Source organism: Stenella coeruleoalba, assembly GCF_951394435.1.
Source record: "Stenella coeruleoalba genome assembly, chromosome: 12".
NCBI lineage: Eukaryota > Metazoa > Chordata > Mammalia > Artiodactyla > Delphinidae > Stenella > Stenella coeruleoalba.
Genome location: NC_137158.1, coordinates 51,778,202 through 51,797,170, shown reverse-complemented (window position 1 = coordinate 51,797,170; position 18,969 = coordinate 51,778,202). Strand labels below are relative to the sequence as shown.

At 38.1% G+C, this 18,969-nt stretch overlaps 1 protein-coding gene across 3 annotated transcripts in view; it reads right to left on the bottom strand.

The window, feature by feature from the left end:
* Positions 1-18,372, bottom strand: part of HSF2 (heat shock transcription factor 2) — a 38,219-nt gene extending 19,847 nt beyond the window's left edge. The window contains exons 1-4 of one of the 3 annotated variants that reach the window (XM_079939232.1): positions 18,100-18,372; positions 2,510-2,618; positions 2,208-2,335; positions 1,231-1,355 (exon numbers count right to left, since the gene is read on the bottom strand). In XM_079939232.1, the coding sequence (XP_079795358.1) occupies positions 1,231-1,355; positions 2,208-2,335; positions 2,510-2,618; positions 18,100-18,192 (455 nt within the window). In that variant the 5' untranslated portion in view covers positions 18,193-18,372. Of the gene's footprint in view, positions 1-1,230; positions 1,356-2,207; positions 2,336-2,509; positions 2,619-17,481; positions 17,584-18,099 lie in introns of those variants that run through there. The other 2 variants (XM_079939230.1, XM_079939231.1) reach the window with 2 other exon arrangements.
* Positions 18,373-18,969: the final 597 nt, after the last annotated feature.

Genomic DNA, 18,969 nt, shown 5'->3' with positions numbered 1-18,969 from the left:
ACTTTTTCTGACTCAGAAATATAAAGATACCGTCATCTGCCTACTAAAGATAAGTAGGAGAATGGTTACCACTAAGACTTACAGGAGGAATTTGAGATCCCACTCCTTAAAAGCTAAATCTGAGATTCAAGGAACTGGGTCAAAGGGCACTTCAACAGACACAAGATACATAGAGTAAACCAACATACGTGCTTAAATAAAACATGCAAAACTAGCAAGCTTCAAATTAAGGCTTATTAAAAAAGGGAATCAAAGTCCAAGGTTACTCTCAATGAAGATACTTGAGTTAAGAATAGCTAAACTAACGTCCCACAATTGAAATGGGACAGACAATACATAAAATAAATACTCTTAAGACCTTGGTGCCTATTTACTATAAGAGAATTCCAACTACTTACTAAGAAGAGAAATATAGGTCTACTCTATACACAAGTTGTTACTGTGGCATTAGGATAATGGTGCCAAAAATTGTAGTAAAACAAAATACAGCACTTTTCTGTAGATAAAAGGTTTGAATATCACTTTCCCAAGTCTATGTAAAGTAAGTATCAAGTAGGACAAGTCTCTAGTGTCCTTTTTTCCCTATTTTTTGTGTCCTATTTTTTCCTAAAAGATAGGCCACACAGAAAATGTCCTAAGAAACTTCTATAAAAGAAAGGATAGGTAGCGTATGCTGTATTTTTTTTTAAGATTTTTTTATGTGGACTAATTTTGAAGCCTTTATTGAATCTGTTACAATATTCCTTCTGTTTTTTTATGTTTTTTGGCTGCGAGGCATGTGCAATCTTAGCTCCCCAACCAGGGATCAAACCCACACCCCTGGCATTGGAAGGTGAAGTCTTAACCACTGGGTCCACTGGGTCCAGAGAAGTCCCTGTAGTATGGCTTTTGGTCCTCATATGTGTGTAAACATATGAAATTCAACCTAAGTAGAATCATAGTTTCCTACACCAACTTAATGATCTATTATTTCATCAGTAACACTTGTGCATCAAATTGTTTTGACGGACCAGGTTTATATATTCTTTCAACACCATCATGAAAATACAATATTGGGGTAAAGTTTATGGCTACAAATAAAAAATAAAGGGAATCAATACTTAAGAAAAAGGCTTTTGATCTTGGCTTCAACAATGTAATCTAGGTACTTAAAGCACTAACCTCCAAACCTCAACACACACATACACACCAACCCCCATATTAGGATTATATTTGGAAATAATACTTTACCTTTTTAATTCAGAAAGCCTGGACTCAATAGTTTCTTGTTTTATTTGAACCTTCTGAGCACTACTTATAATTTTTGTTAAATCTTCCTGACGAATTTTATTTTCTTCTGGTTTTGCAGACGAAACCTTTCAAAAAGTAAATGTAGGAAATTAAACAAATACTAAACACCATGATTATAATTCAAAACTTCCCTGTTATAAGACGTTTTTGTAGCCTGTCCAGGAAGTGAGATTTAGTTCCAAAAGCCCAGGAAAAGAATAGACTTCATAGCTCAAAGAGAGGATAAGGAATAATCAGTTTATTTATTTTTAATGTGGAAAAGTTTCCATAAGCAGGAGCAACTTAAGGGCTTTTTTTTTTGTTTTCATTTTCTTCTGTCAAATTCCCAGTAATTTCCCCAAGCCTATTTATTATTGCATTCCACTTTTAATTAAATTTATGCAGAATAGTTGCACACTAAGACCATGTTCTTTCATGGTCCACTACCCTTTTACCGCCCCCCACCCCACCTTGTGAATTTACTCAAAATATCTTATTTCAGCAAAACATATCATCCATTCAAAAATGTATTATTTAAATTCCTACTATATATAAGGGACTTATTCTGAGCACTAGATATTCAGCAGTGAACTAAAGAAAAACGCCCTCCAGACAGCTGACTTTCTAGTAGGAACTTATGATTTTAAGTTAAATTATAAGGAGTGAGCCATCACCATATAGATGACTCCTTATCCTAAGTCAGAATGTAAACATTTCCTTTCCTCTAAAAAGTGTTTAAAGACTGAGCCCTCCATACAGTTGAGCGCAGAGGAAAAAAAAAATAAAGGGCAAAATAATTAAAGCTTCATTAGTCTAAGTTGTCCCAACAAGAAAACCTGTGTATTTCAGTACCTTCTTAATGTCAACAAATGAAATATGTCTTGGCCAAGTATACTACATGTTAACGCCCTAATTAAATCATGTTAACAATAGCTCACCTTCCTTTTAATGTTCTCCAACAAGTCATCCTGGCCTTGTTTGAAGTAAGGATGCTGAAATTCAACAGGACCATCTCGTTCTTGCTTCACAATTCCAGAGTCAATATGTACTACTTTACGAAAACCATCTGAAAAAGATTCAAAATTCAGATTTTGAATAAAATTTTAAATAGACAAAAGTAAAAACTTAAAAAATTAATGGTGCTTCTATGGAATATATTTTCCTTTATCATCCTAATGGTGGAAAAGGTTTAATCAGTGACTGATGACAGTACTCCAATTAAACTGCTATCCATACTCACACATATTCAGTTGCCTTACAAAACTTGCCATGTTGTTGTGCTTGAAATATTTGGGAAGAATTTCTTTTGCAAATCTTTGTTCATCCAAAACCAGAAAGCTTTGGCCATTCTGAAAAAAATTGAAAACGTCAATTAGTTAAGATCCTCTGAAATTAGGTGATACATATGAACCTCAAAACTTGGCAGTCCTTCCATGACACCTTCAGACCATCATTTTATTCCTGTTAATAGCAGCAAAAACAAACTGCAATTAAGCTACAAATTTCAATTAAGCTCCAAACTGCAATTAAACTTTTTGATGTCAATCTCAAAAGTTTAGGAGTATGTATCAAACCAAAAGCTGCATCAAACTTTATAGTTAAATATTAGAAAGATTTCCATTCTTCTAATCAAAAACTAATAAAATACAGTATGTAGCTAGTATAATTACTTAACAATGTTTTAAAGCCAATGCAATTAAGACAAAAATAAGATAAAATTTGAAAGAAAGTCATATTTTATCAATAAACATAATTATATATTTGTACAATCAACTGAAAAACCACAAGAGAATTCAGTAAGATATCTAGCTACTAATTGACACACTAATAACGAAAGGTCAGAAAGAAAAATTTTTTAAAAATCCCATTTACCACTGCAACAAAAAGAATAAAATACATAGGAATAAACCTACCTAAGGAGACAAAAGACCTGTACTCTGAAAACTGTAAGACATAGATGAAGGAAATCAAAGATGACACAGATGAAAAGATATAACATATTCTTGAATTGGAAGAATCAATATTGTCAAAATGACTATACTACGCAAAGCAATCTACAGATTCAATGCAATCCCTATCAAATTACCAATGGCGTTATTCACAGAACTAGAACAAAAAAAAATCTTAAAATCTGTATGGAGACACAAAAGACCCTGAAAAACCAAAGCAATCTTGAGAAAGAAAAAATGAAGCTGGAGGAATCAGGCTCCCTGATTTCAGACTATACTACCAAGCTACAGTCATCAAAATGGTATGGTACTGGCAAAATAACAGAAATATAGATCAATGGGACAGGATAGAAAAGCCCAGAAATAAACCCATGCACCTATGGTCAATTAATCTACAACATAGGAAACAAGACTATACAATACAGGACAGTCTCTTCAATAAATGGTGCTGGGAAAACTGGACAGCTACATGTAAAAAAATGAAATTAGTATACTCTTTAAAACCGTACACAAGAATAAACTCAAAATGGATTAAAGACCTAAATGTAAGACCAGATACTATAAAACTCTTAGAGAAAACATAGGCAAAACACTTGACATAAATCACAACAATATCTTTTTTAAGCCATCTCCTAGAGTAATGGAAATAAAACCAAAAATAAACAAGTGGGACCTAATTAAACTCCTCTGCACAGCAAAGAAAACCACAGACAAAACAAAAAGACAAACCAAAGAATGGGAGAAAACATTTGCAAAGATGCGACTGACAAGGGATTAGTCTCCAAAATTTACAAACAGCTCATGCAGCTCAATATCAAAAAAACAAACAACCCGATCAAAAAATGGGCAGATGACCTAAATATAGACATTTCTCCAAAGAAGACATACAGATGGCCAAGTGGCACAAGAAAAGATGCTCTACATCTCTAATTATTAGAGAAAGGCAAATCAAAACTACAATGAGATACCACCTCACACCAGTCAGAATGACGATCATCAAAAATCCTACAAACAGTAAATGCTGGAGAGAGTGTGGAGCAAAAGGAAGCCTCCTACACTGTTGGTGGGAATGTAAATTGGTTCACGCACTATGGGAAACAGTATGAAGGTTCCCTAAAAAAACTAAAAATAGAGCTACAATATGATCCAGCAATCCCACTCCTGGGTATATATCCAGAAGAAAACATGGTTTGAAAGGATTACATGCACCCCAATGTTCACTGCAGCACTGTTTACAATAGCCAAGACATGGAAGCAACCTAAATGTCCATCGACAGATGAATGGATAAATAAGATGTGGTACATATATCCAATGGAATATTACTCAGCCATCAAAAGAATGAAATAACGCCATTTGCAGCAACATGGATGGACCCTGAGGTTATTATACTAAGTAAACTAAGTCAGACAAATATCATACAATATTGCTTATATGCAAAATCCAAAAAAATATACAAATGAACTTATTTTCAAAACAGAAACAAACTCACAGACTCAGGGAACAAATTTATGGTTACCACGGGGAAGGGTGGGAGGCAAGGGATAGACTGGGATTTGGGGATTGACATGTACAGACTACTATATTTAAAATAGATAACCAACAAGGACCTACTGTATAGCACAGAGAACTATACTCAATATTATGTAACAACCTAAATGGGAAAAGAAATTGAAGAAGAATAGACACACATATAACTGAATCACTTTGCTGTACACCTGAAACTAACCCATGGTTAATCAACTATGCTCCAATATGAAAAAAAATTAAAAAAAAATAAAGTCACTAGTGTATTTCCATATAAAAAATAAACAATTTGAAATTTCCTTCTAAAATAATCAAAATAATATGGTAGTGACATAAAGACAGACCAATCAATGGAACAGAATAGAAAATCCAGGAATGAACCCTCATACATACAGTCCAAGAATTTTTGACAAGGATGCCAAGACAATTCAATGGAGGGACTTCCCTGGTGGTGCAGTGGTTAAGAATCCACCTGCCAATGCAGGGGACATGGGTTCGAGCCCTGGTCCAGAAGATCTCACATGCCGTGGAGCAACTAAGCCCACGTGCCACAACTACTGAGCCTGCACTCTAGAGCCCACGAGCCACAACTACTGAGCCCGCGTACCACAACTACTGAAGCCTGCACGCCTAGAGCCCGTGCTCTGCAACGAGAAACCTGCGCACTGCAACAAAGAGTAGCCCCTGCTCGCCGCAACTAGAGAAAGTCCACGCGCAGCAACGAAGACCCAACTCAGCCAAAAAAAAGACAATTCAACGGAAAAAGAACAGCCTTTTCAACAAACCATGCTGGTAAAACTGGATACTCACATGCAAAAGAATGAAGTTGACTCCTTACCTTATACCATATACAAAAATCAACTCAAAACAGATCAAAAGCTTAAACAGGACAGCTAAAACTATAAAAATCTTAGAAGAAAACACAAGGGGGAGAAGCTTCATGACAATGGATTTGGCAAAAATTTCTTGGATAACCAAAAGCACAGGCAACAAAAGCAAAAACAGACAAATGAGGCTACCTCAAACTTTAAAACTTTTGCGTAAAGAACACTATCAAGAGAGTGAAAGGGTAACCCACAAAATCGGAGAAAATATTTGCAAATCATACATCTGATAAGGGGTTAATACCCATAACATACATTAAAAAAACTTCAACTCAACAACAATGAAAAACAAGCCACCTGATCAGCAAAGGGTAAAGGACTTGAATAGATACTTCTTCCCAAAAAAGATACACAAATGGCCAATAAACACATAAGACGCCTAGCATCACTAATCATTAGGGAAATAAAAAGCAAAACCACAATGAGATATCACTTCAATCATTAAGATGGCTATTAAAAAACAAAAATACAAAAACCCAAAAAATAAGTATTGGTCAGGATGTGGAGAAACTGGAACCCTTTTGCACTGCCGGTGGGAATATAAAACAGTGCAGCTGCTATGGAAAACAGTACAGTGGTTCCTCAAAAAATTAAACATATAATGACTATATGATCCTAAAATTCTACATATATATCCAAAAGAATTAAAAGCAGGGGCTCAAAAAGATATTTGTACACCGATGTTCATAGTAGCATTATTCACAATAGCCAGAAGATGGAAGCAACCCAAACGTCCACTGACAGATGAATGGATTAACAAAATGTGGTACATACATACAATGGACTATTATTCACCCTTAAAAAGGAAGAATACATGCTACAATGTGGATGAAACTTAAAGACATTATGCTAAGTTAGACTAGTCACAAGAGGACAAATACTGTATGATTCCACTTATATGAGGTATCTAGAATACTCAACTTCATAAAGACAGAAAGCAGAATGGTTACCAGGGGCTAAGGAGGAGGGGACTGGAAATTACTGTCTAATGAGTATGAAGTTTCAGTTTGGGAATATGAAAAACATTCTGGAGACGGATGGTAGTGACAGTTGCATGACAAGTGAATGTACTTAAGGTCACTGAACTGTACACGTAAAAATGGTTAAAATGGTTAATCTTAAGATATATGTATTTTACAACAAAAACCTAAAACTAAAATGGAATAAAAAACTCCAACAATAGAAAAATATCAAGTATCTAAAAATAAATTTTAAGAATACACAAGACCTTTAAGAAAATATTAAACTACAGAGAGACAGTGTTGTAAAGATGTCAAGTCTAATTAAGTTAACCAGTACGTTGACTTCTCTCTCAATTAAAAAAAAGGTTTTGGAGACAAGGTGAATAGATGCTAACACAACCAAATATTAGGTACTAAAGTTCATTTCATAAAAATTATGTAACAAATAGGTAAGAAAATACTGAAAACAATGGAGAGAGAGGTGTTAACCATACCTTACACAGACAACAGAATTTGGTACTAAAGAAGGGATACTCAAATAGCCGAATGGACAGACTAGAGAGAACAGAAGCAGAAGCAAATCTATTTGAGAATTTAATAGGTAATAAGTAAGGGCAGCATTCAAATCAGGAGGAAAAATCAGGAGGGAAAAGGATTAGTTAATAAACTTTCCATTTGGAAGGAAAAAACAAAAGCTCAATGCTAACTCAATGTTACCTCACTCTTTATAACCAAGCTTTTGAAAGCATCACATAAAAAACCCCAGAAGTCATACAGGTAAAAATTAATAAATGTATTCACGGAGACTACTAGCTGCCTACTCTATCTTGATTTCTCTACTTTCTTTTTTATTTTTTAAAACTAAAATTGGGGGCTTCCCTGGTTGCGCAGTGGTTGAGAGTCTGCCTGCCGATGCAGGGGACACGGGTTTGTGCCCCGATCCGGGAAGATCCCACATGCCGCAGAGCAGCTGGGCCCGTGAGCCATGGCCGCTGAGCCTGCGTGTCCAGAGCCTGTGCTCCACAACGGGAGAGGCCACAACAGTGAGAGGCCCGCGTACCGCAAAAAAAAACAAAAAACAAAAAAAACAACTAAAACTGTATATATTTAAGATGTACATGATGATTTAACATATATTCACACATGCACAGTGAAATGACTACTACAAGCTAATTCACCAAACTAAAAAGCTTCTGCACAGCCAAGAATAATCAACAGAATGAAAAGACAACTTAATGGAATAAAAATATTTGCAAATACATATCTAATAAAGGATTAATATCTAAAATATATAAGGAACTCTCACAACTCAACAGCAAAAAGACGCAACCCAATTAAAAAATGGGCAAAGGAGGGGTTCCCTGGTGGCGCAGTGGTTGAGAGTCCGCCTGCCGATGCAGGGGACACGGGTTCGTGCCCCGGTCTGGGAAGATCCCGCATGCTGCGGAGCGGCTAGGCCCGTGAGCCATGGCCACTGAGCCTGCGCGTCCGGAGCCTGTGCTCTGCAATAGGAGAGGCCACAACAGTGACAGGCCCGCGTACCACAAAAAAAAAAAAAAGGGCAAAGGATTCGATTAGACATTTTCCCAAAGAATACATACAAATGGGCAACAAGTATGTGAAAAGGTGCTCAACATCACTGATCATCAGGGAAATGCAAATCAAAACCACAATGAGACATCACCTCATACTTTTTAGGATGGCTATTCCTAAAAAAACAAAAAAACAAACCAACAAGTGTTGGTGAGGGATGTAGAGAAAAGGGAACCTTTGTATACTGTCAGTGGGAATGTAAATTGGTAATGTCATTATGGAAAATGGTATGAAGGTTCCTCAAAAAGTTAAAAATAGAACTACCATATGATCCAGCAGCCCTCTTTTGGGTATATACCCAAAGGAAATGAAATCAGTATCTCTAAGAGATATCTGGGCTCCCATGTTCACTGCAGCATTATTCACAATAACCAAGACACAGAAACAACCTAAATGTCCAACAAAGAAAGAAGAAATTGTGAGATATATACATACTTTATACATATATTGATATATTTTATACATACATACACAATGAAACATTATTCAGCCTTAAAAAAGAAAGAGATTCTGCCACTTGCAACAACATGGATGATCCTCTAATTTCTTACTAACAACACAATTTTGTCTGATGCTACAAATACATTTCTCAGTCCCTCTTAGAAACAGAGGTGGCCAAATAACACATCTGGCAAACAAGATATAAGCAAAATGGATTGAGCGGAGCTTCCACAAAAGCTTCTAAAAGGGAAAAGACTCAAAGTGTCAAACTCCTACATCTCATATTCCTGCTCAGAACCTGGAGCCAACGGCTAGAGCTCCAGTAATGACTGAAGTAGAAGGAACTAAGTATGGCTGAAAGGTTGAGAAGGTGACTCAGTATCTTCAGATATAAGAGTACATCTTCAGATGTAAGAGTACATCTCTATACAGTACATCTCTATTTTGTTTAAGCCATTGTTGTCTGGATTTCTATTACTTGTGTCTGAACTTAAACTTAACTGACAACAGACATTTAAAAAATTCAATAAAGTTGAAAGCTTACTAACATAAAAATATATCCAACATTTATGACAAATGATTAACTGCATTAATTAAAAATTTTCTATCAGTAAGATGAAACACTCAATGTGAAATTTAGAAGATCAGATCTCATTCATAATAAAATGTACAGTAAAATAATGAATTTCACTTATTAGATTGGCAAATTTTTTAAAGTTTAAAAATAACCACTGTTGGTTATTAGGTAGTAGCTATTAAAATTTAAAAATGCATACATCTTTTTCTATCTTAAAAGGACTTTCCCTCTACCTTACTTCCTCTCAATCTATCCACCCCATCTGTCTTTTCATTCACTGCAAAATTTGACAAATATTTTAAAGCCCTCTTCTCCAATTCAGGGCCATCTACTTACTCTCACTAAAATTTGGTTTCAGTTTTTGTGCCTCTACTGAAACTGTTTTTTCTAAAATGTCAAATGCCAAATTCAATGCTCTCTTTTCAGTCCTCATCTTCCTACACCTCTCTGTGGCATTTCATTTGGCACTACTGACACTCCCCTTCTTAAATGCTCTGCTCTTATGGCTTCGAAACTATACAATGGGTCTCCTATCTCTCATGTTTCTTTTCAATTGTTTTCCAGCTGTCAAGAGGTAGTGGGTTTTTTAAGTTTCTATCCTTGATTATGATACCTTTTATACTCTTTCCTTAGGCAGTCTCATCCACACCAATTTCTCTAATTACTGACTTTATTATCTATAATGATTATCACAACTATGCCTCTGCCCCTGACCATCTCAAATTTCCCACTTGAATTTTTCAATCATTAACATTTTTACACAATGTTCTTTGACTCACTCACTTGTCTATTTCAAACCCATCATCCTACTCCTCCAAAGTCAACTTTTTCCTGTATTCTCCATCCCGGCATGCCCTGTCCCCTCTAAGCTACCCAATTAATTCTGTCATCAATAACAAAAAGGCAAATTAAAAATTCTCAATTTTAACAGCTAGTAACTTAAAGGGGAAATATTTAAAACATTTCCTTTAAAAATAAGAGAAAGGGATCCCATGATTGCTGCTTCTATCTGACACCCTGAGGTATCTTAGCCACTGCAAAAAATGAAACTGAAGGTATAAGGTTCTCAAAATAAGAACAAAACTGTCATATCCAGACACCTATGGATGTACACTTTGAGAATCCAAATCAGTAAAATGATTAGCTCACTGGTTTATTATCAATATACAAACGTTACTTGTGTTTCTAATTACCAGCAACAGCAATTATTTTTCATTAAAGGATACCACTTAAAATATCTATAAAATCTAACAAAGCTGTACAAGATCTAATTGCAAAAAATATAAAATTTTATTAAATAACAAAATGAATTTAGAAAAATGATTTGTTCCCATGAATATATCATATCATAAAGATACCTATTTTCCCTAATCTGATTTACAGTTTCAGTACAATTCCAATAAAAAAAAAATCCTAATAGGTTTGCTTTGTTTTTTTCTTTAATGGAACTTGATTTTAAAACATATATGGAAGAGCAAAGACCAATAGTAGTCAAGGCACTCCTGAAGACTAGGTTGCCCTCCCAAAAGCTTTACAGAGCTACAGTAATTAAGACATGTGATACAAGAAAAAGGATAAATTATCCAGTGGAACAAAATAGAGAACCTAGACACAAAAACACAATCTACATATAATTTTGCTTATAAGACAGAGGTAGCAACACAAATCACTAGAGGAAGAAGAAAATGTTCAATAAAGGGGCTAAAACAACTAAATATGGAAAACAATGAAACAGAATCCCTTATACCACACACAAAAATCAATTCCAGTGAATTAAAGATTTAGATATAAAATTCAAACCTTTAAAATTTTCAGAAAAAAAAAAAAAGAGATGGAAAAGTATTTCTCTCTCCTTGGGGTAGGAAAGCAAAAACATCCTGAAGAAACAAAGAACATGAACCACAAAAAAGGCTGATATATTAAATTATACTAAAATTAAGAACTTATACTCATCAAAAGAAAGTAAAAAAGATAAGCCACAACTAGGAGAAGACAGAGGCAACACGTACATCCAAAAAGATGCAGAATTACAAGGAATTCCTACAAATAATAAAAGATAAACCACCCAACAGAAAAATGGTCAAACATTTCATAAAATACGAAACACAAATGGCCAATAAATATGAAAAGGTGTTTGAACACATTAATTATCAGGGAAATATAAATTAAGACCTCATTGATATAATATTTTATATCCACTAGATTGGTAAAAACTCAGAAGAATGAGAATATCAAGTTTTGAAGAGACAAATTAATGGGAAATCTCATGCATGGCTAAAAGGAGTACAAGCTGATTTTTTCCGGAAAATAATTTGATCTTGAGGTTGAGCGTGCCATACCTTATTTTCCAGAAATTCTACTCCTCAATATAGGTGTAACTACCTTACAGAAATTTTTGCTTATATACACCAGAAGAGGTGTATAAGAAAAGTATAACAGCATTTGACATGGTTGATCATCTCTTTCTTGAACCATTTTCTTCCATTAACTTATATGACCTCACTCCCTTGTGTTTTCTCCTTTCTCACTGTTCCTTCTCAATCTCTCTTGCTGGCTTTTTCTTGTCTTCATACTCTCTAAATATTAGAATACCCTATCTTGCAGGTCCTTCTATCTTCATCTGTCTCCCTGGATGATCTCATCCAGTCCCATGGCTTTACCACTCACAAGCTCCAAACTCCACCTTGTATGCCAGTCTTACGTTATCTAAATAACCTATTCAACATTGCCACTTGAAGGTCTTGGAGTACAGAAGTCATTCATGCTGTTCTCCTTTCCAGCACTGCACTTCCCCAGCTCCTTTGAAATAAGGTGTCGTCATATGACCAAGTGTGGTCAGTGAAATGCAAGCAAAACAAAACACGTCTGAAGTAATACTAGCGATCCATTTGTAATCTCAAAGTTAACATGGCCAAACAGAATCCCCACCTGCACTTCTCCGAATCTTCCCGCATCTCAGCAAATGGTACCATCATCCATCCGTTGCTCAGGCCAAATACATGAGTCATTCTAATTCGTTTCTATCTCTCCTCCAACTCCAGAAAATTTATCATTAAGATCCGTGACCTTGCCTTCAAAGTAGATATTACATCTGCTGCTCACCACCTCCACTGTTATTACCCTAGTCTTAACCACGCTATTTTCAATACCATAGTGGAAAACTGTGATAGTCTTCTAACTACTTCCCTCATTTCCAATCTCCTTACCATGCCCTAAGGCCCTACACCATTTGCTTCTGCCTACCTCTCTGACCTCACTCTCATGTTATCTAAAGATAATCCAACTACATGGGCCTTCTGCAATCATATGAACATGCTATGCTCAAGGTCTTTACATTTTCCATTCCTCTTTGCCAGATCCATCTTTTCTAATCATTCAGATCTCTGCTCACATATCACCTCCCCAAAGAGGCTTCATCGTCACTCTACCTAAAATACAACAGATTCCACTCATTTTACATGCTAGTTATGAATTTACTGCGCCAAATTCATTCTTCAATGTCTGCTCTGCAAACATGGAGCTGAGTCTTAAATATCTTTCTTTTCGAGCATGGTGTTAAGCTTTGTCATAGAAGATACTAGAGAGATATTACAAGAGGAAGGGATTACCCTTCCTGGTTCCAGTGTGTCCTTGGCAGGTTCCTGCTGTGCAGGCAGGTTCTCCAGCACCTAGCTCTTGCAGTGCACAGAAGGCAGCAGCACCCTAAGGCCAGCAGCTTCCCCCAACACTCCCCTCTCCCTTGGGAGGCTTCAAATCAGAGTATCTCTGGCCAGACATCTCTCCATGAATAGCTTTCTAGGGTACCCTAAAGCATAGGCTAATAAACATGTTCTTAAAGGGCTAGATAATAAATATTTTAGGCTTGCAGGTCATAACTCTGCCCCTGTAGCAAGAAAGCAACTACAGACAATACGTAAGTAGACTGAGCATGGCTATATTCCAAATAAACTTTACTTTTAAAACACATGGTTGGCCCACAGGCCATTATCTGCCAACCCCTGCCCTAGAAAGCATATTTCCCGGCAAGTTCTGAAGGATGGATTTCTAGTAAGTCCCACTAGTGTGGCATCACCGAAGTCTTTGCCATTCAGTGAAATATAGTCATTCTCTCTCCAACAAGATCTTAGACTTCGGGGAAGGGCTCTTATTTGGGCACTTGCTCTTAGGCCTACCAGTGATGGCTGCTTCTTATAACTGCTATTCCTACCTTCTTTAGAGTTTTCTTTACCCCAATTCTCCTAATATAGTTATCCTATTAAACTTTCTCTGTTCAAAATACTGTGTGATTTCTGTCTCCTAATTGCACTCTCTCTTTACCCTGCTTTATTTTGTTATCACTAACTAAAATTATATTATTTGTGTTTGCTTACTTTTTAATTATCAGTATCCTTCACTAAAATGTAAGATCTATGAAGGCAGCTATTTTGTTAACTACTGAATGAATTCCTACTACCTAGCACACTGTCTGGTTGTAACAGAGTCACAACTATTGTGAGTGACAATAAATGAGTCTTTGATCACAGTGGACCAAATTATATTTTTAGAATTTCAACTCTTGGATTATATATATCAAATGAGGAGATGAATGCATCTTGTTTATATTGCTCTCTCTCTCAAACACACACAACCCTAACTCACTAATATTGTTCTGCGTCTCTGCTTATGGTATTCCTTCACTCGCTACTTCAAAATTAATAAGTAACTTCTTTGAGTGCAATATTTCTACCTTACTGCTGTTTAAACCTGTGAAGCTTAAGCACTGCAACACAGAACTCTCCCTATGCATTTTATAAGGGACAAAAAGCCACTATTACTCAGTAGGGTGAGAAGGATGGTAGCTTCTCTTTAGGCCTAACCCATAAATGTTAGCAAGCTTCCAAATAGTAATTGTTTCTGCTCAAACTGGTACTCTTGGTTATAAACGTCCAAAATACTCTTAATAATAATCTAATACTTCAGCCCCATTACTTTAAAAGTTTCCAAAATAGAAGTCTCTTTTTTAAACAACCGGTCTATAATTTCTTAATGTTTACCAACCATTCCTTGTGAGTCTCTAGCTCTTTCTCTTATGTATACAAATAAAAAATACTAGTCTGTGAATCAGTTAACTTTTCTGTAGGTCCATCTAAAGTGGATTTAACCCCTATTCTGCCACATTTTTGGCCTTTCTTGTTTTCACTTGAGAGTACTGCTGGGAAATTCAAAACAATACCATAACACTGGGAAGTCTAAAGATCTACTGTTCAAATTCATCCAAAACAGCTAGAAAACACTGGACAAATTCTGGTTTTGCTCCCTTTCCCTCCTATTTCCTGATCTGTCTCTGCTGACTTGAGATGGATAGGGAAGTACAGACTGCCATAGGGCACAAAAAGGTAGAACAGATGGGTATGAAGTCTTTGGTGGAAATCACTTCTTGGTATTCTCAAGCAACCTGAAGAACTGAGACAAAGGAAGTAACACTGGTAAAACAGTGACTTTCCAGTTCTTTCTTTTTTTAATATTGCTTCACTTCAACATACACTGAGTATCATATATCAGTAACAGTAAAGGCTGTTCCTTACGATCAATGGCAAGAACTTCCATTCAACTTCCACAACTTCTTGTCCCTGAAGATCAAGTTTCCCCAGTTGCTACCAAGCTAAACCTGTGCCCTCTGTTGAGGACTCTGTTACATTTAAAACAGCTTTAGGTTGTTCAACAGTACTATCCCTGTCCTCGATTCTGGTAACAGACTGCCTACCAGAGCCAAAATAGCTATAGGAAATGTAAAAACAGACAAAAAAGAAAGGAAAAAGAAATATCAGTGGGGAATTTGGGGGATGTACTGTATGTTTTAAAGACACTCAGAATCTAAAGACATTTCTATTACTTGAGTTTATAACAGTATTATTTTGATTGTTCAGAATATTATATTTCTACAATTAATGACATCAATGGGGGTATTAGTTCATTTCTGTCATACTACAAATTTCAAGGAAAACTAAAGTTATATAAGTCTTCAGGAATATTAAGCCAAGCTTTTCAAACTGCAGTTGGTAAGTTTTCTCCCCTTGCCTTACACTCTAGCTAGAGTAAATTATTTTCCACAAGTGAAAACAATTGCATAAAAGATTGCCTCCTTTCCAAAACATCTTCTGCTTCTAAAAGGTCTTAATATGATTTTCACTCAGAGAGTATAAATGCTAAATTACCTCAACAGAAGTCCGGCAAAACAAATTTGAAGGAAACCAGAAACAACCATAAATAGCAACTTCTAAAAGAAGAGAGTAAATTATTTTGGTTTTTCCATCTAACATCATTGTTCAATTAAAGTTTTACCTTTCATTGTTAACACTGCTTTCGGAAAAATCTGTGGGAATGTAAGACAACTTCCTTAGGCAACTAAGCATAGCCTAAGACATTAATCCAGAATTGTCCACTGACTTGTGGAGGAGTAACATTTTGGTATAAAAACTAAATATTGTGACGACCTGTATTAAGTGTAGGGCCGTTGATGGAAGAATGATCTGGGAGCTCAGAAATCTACGCTAGAGCCCCACCTCCGATAATGCTAGCTTTGTAATTATAGACAAATAATCTAACCTAAGCTTCAAATCTACATAATGAGACTAAACCAGATGATCTTTGAGATTGTTTTCAGGCATCATTCTACTTTTATCATTCCTACCATTTCCATTACATAGTCCAAGGATTTCACTGCTTAATCAAACATTTATTAAGAACCTACTGTATCCCTTGGCACAGATACTGTCCCCGTCCTCACTGAATTTATATATATATATATATATATATATATATATATTTTTTTTTTTTTTTCCTTCAGTACGCGGGCCTCTCACTGTTGTGGCCTCTCCCGTTGCGGAGCACAGGGTCCGGACGCGCAGGCTCAGGGCCATGGCTCACGGGCCCAGCTGCTCCGTGGCATGTGGGATCTTCCCAGACCAGGGCACGAACCCGTGTGCCCTACATCAGCAGGCGGACTCTCAACCACTGCACCACCAGGGAAGCCCTGAATTTATATTTTAATTCTCCCACTATGTATTAAAAAATGAGAAGCCAAAACATAAGCTTAGACTTAATAATGAAAAAAAATAAGAATGATTTTTAAGTGGTTTATTTAGCTTAAAATTCATAAAATGATGCATTTATGGATTAGTATGAAACTCTACACATTTGATACTGCCCATAAAATTAAAGTAGTATTAAAATATGTTGGCTAATGAGAATTTATTAGACCTGCTGACAGAATACCCCTTAACTAAAACCAATTTCCAATATATTTAGGTACCATTTCTAGGCAATAAAAACAAGAAGGCCCACCCAAGACAAATAGGTGTGATAAAGTCAGCTTGGGAGTGGGGAGACTCTCAGTCCAATCTCTTACACATGCACAAGGCTGAGTAACTGCAGTCTGTGCTGATCCATCCTTGTCAACTTTTAATCCTTATGACTGATGAAAAGCATGAGACATCTGTTTATTTTTAAGTGTATACTGGTGGCTGGCTTCCTTATTTTCACCCCACCCCTTCTTTGTACAACTGTACAGAATTCATCAAATGCCTAATGCACAATATCCACTCGATGCTACTGACCTTCAAGAAAATTAAGTCCTAGAGGGAGATAAAGAAAATAAACAAATGACAGCAATATAAGGCAGACTGTGGTGTTACAGTAGTCAAAACTTCACGTACTCAATATAGTGCTCCCTGTTAAGATAAAATAGTAAAACTGAGGGTTCCTAGCATAGGAAACAGAACAGAAAAGAAAGTGAGAAAGAGGGGAGATAACATTTACTCAGCACTTAACAGGTGCCAGGCACTGTGCAGGTAGTTTTCACTTACTCTTTTCCAGGCCTCTAAACAAGATAATATCCAAAACAGATGACCATCTACAATAAGAGAACTCCACTCCCCTTCACAAAACGATTCCAATAGCCTAAGTGTATTGTAACGCAAATGCTCTGTTTATGTAATAATCATTCTAATTAGAATCAGTATTTGGAACTAGAGGGGGGTCTTGGATCACCTAAGTAACCCATTCATCTTATGGACGACGACACTTGGGTCAGACGAGATAAGGAGCCTGTTTAGTGGCAGAATTGGGATCAAACCAATAATCAAGACATCTATACACCACACTGCCGGCAACTGTTTAGTGAAATTCAGTGATTCGTTTTTGCTCTCCATTATGTTACTGAACACCTGTCTATTGGCACTTTTATTAAAATAATAAAAATCCGTTTATAAAAATGGCTCAGAATCGCGAAAGAATAACGTACCATTTTCTATATAATATTTTCAAGCCTCCTGATAAGCAGTAACCTGCGTTTGAACATGTGCCTCCTTCCCTGACTGCCGTCATAAAGATCTCAGATGCGAGGCGAACTGTGTGTCTGTTTTAGGGGCGAGAATCAGGTCGTGAAGGTAAAGACTGCCTCACATAAACCCCGCGTTGAAGATCCCGGCCAGAGCTGCCCGTGCCCCCAGCGAGCCGCAGCCCGCGAGCCCGGCGGGAGGACGGAGGATGAGTGTGCAGTAACGTGGCTCCCGCTCCCTCGGCTCGTCGGCCGCCCTCGTTCCGCCGGGCTGGTTCCGAACGCCGCCCGGATCGGACCGTTACGGGGTCTCCTGGGCCGCGGCGCCCCGCGCGGGCCGCCCCTCCCCCACCGCGGCCTGAGCCAGCAGCACCGGCCGGGACCCCCGCGGCTCCCCGCGCGAACAATACCGGGGTCCCCCGCGAGGCTGCACGCCGAGCCCCATGCCACCCCGCCACCCCCGCGCCGCGGGCCTCACAGAGGGCGTTGAGCCGCAGGCCGCGAGAGACAACCCCGCGGGAGAGAGCGAGAGAGAAGGACGTTAGTTAGGGGGTTCGGAGGCCGCCGTGCCCTCACCCTTACCTGACTCCAGGTGATGAACTCGTTCGTGTGGGTTTCCTCCACAAGCGTCCACAGCTTGCTGAGGAAAGCCGGCACGTTCGAACTCTGCTTCATTGTTAACGAGGCGCAGGAATTCCTAATTCTACACCCAAACGCGGCGGTAGCGGCGGAGGCGGAGGCGTCGGCAGCGGAGGCGGGGGCGGCGGCGGCGGCGGCGGCGGCGGCGGCGGCGGCGGCAGCTGCTCCCCGAAAACGCCCACAACGCAGGCGCAGCAGCTCCCGGGCCCCGCCCACCTCGCCCCGCCCCGCCCCGCCAGGCGCGCAGTGAGGCGGGGTAACCGGGCGGCCGCACGTGACTGACCAGTCTCCCCGCTCGGCCTGTGCTCACTGGTCTCGCGCCGGTCCCGTTCCCGACCAATCCCAGGAGCCGACCGCACAACAGAGGAAAGCAATTGGATGCTGCAGATGGGGAGGGGTGGGAGCAAAGGGGGACGCTGCTTTCTCATTCGCCCTGTCTATAGGAGCTCTCGCTGTAGCGGATCTTCTGCTTGGGGGACTGTGTTTGGTTGTTTCACGTGGAAGCAGCTTTGGATGTTTGGGCTATGGCTGGAAGGCTACAGAAAGTCCTCAGGGGCCTTTGAGTCATAAGTTTGGTAGGCAAAGTGTGGGTTGCGCCAGTCAGGCAGGAGGAAGGAGTGTAATACTTCACACGGGGGGGGAAAAAACAGCTTTCAAGAATGATTTGCTAGGCCCCAAATTGAAACTGTGTTAATAATAATGAACCTTGTCCTTAAATTTTCATTAGGAAAAAAATCGTTCCTATAAAACACATTTATCAAATAGAGGAATTTAAATAAGTCACTCTTTACTAAGCATGTACTACAGTGAACC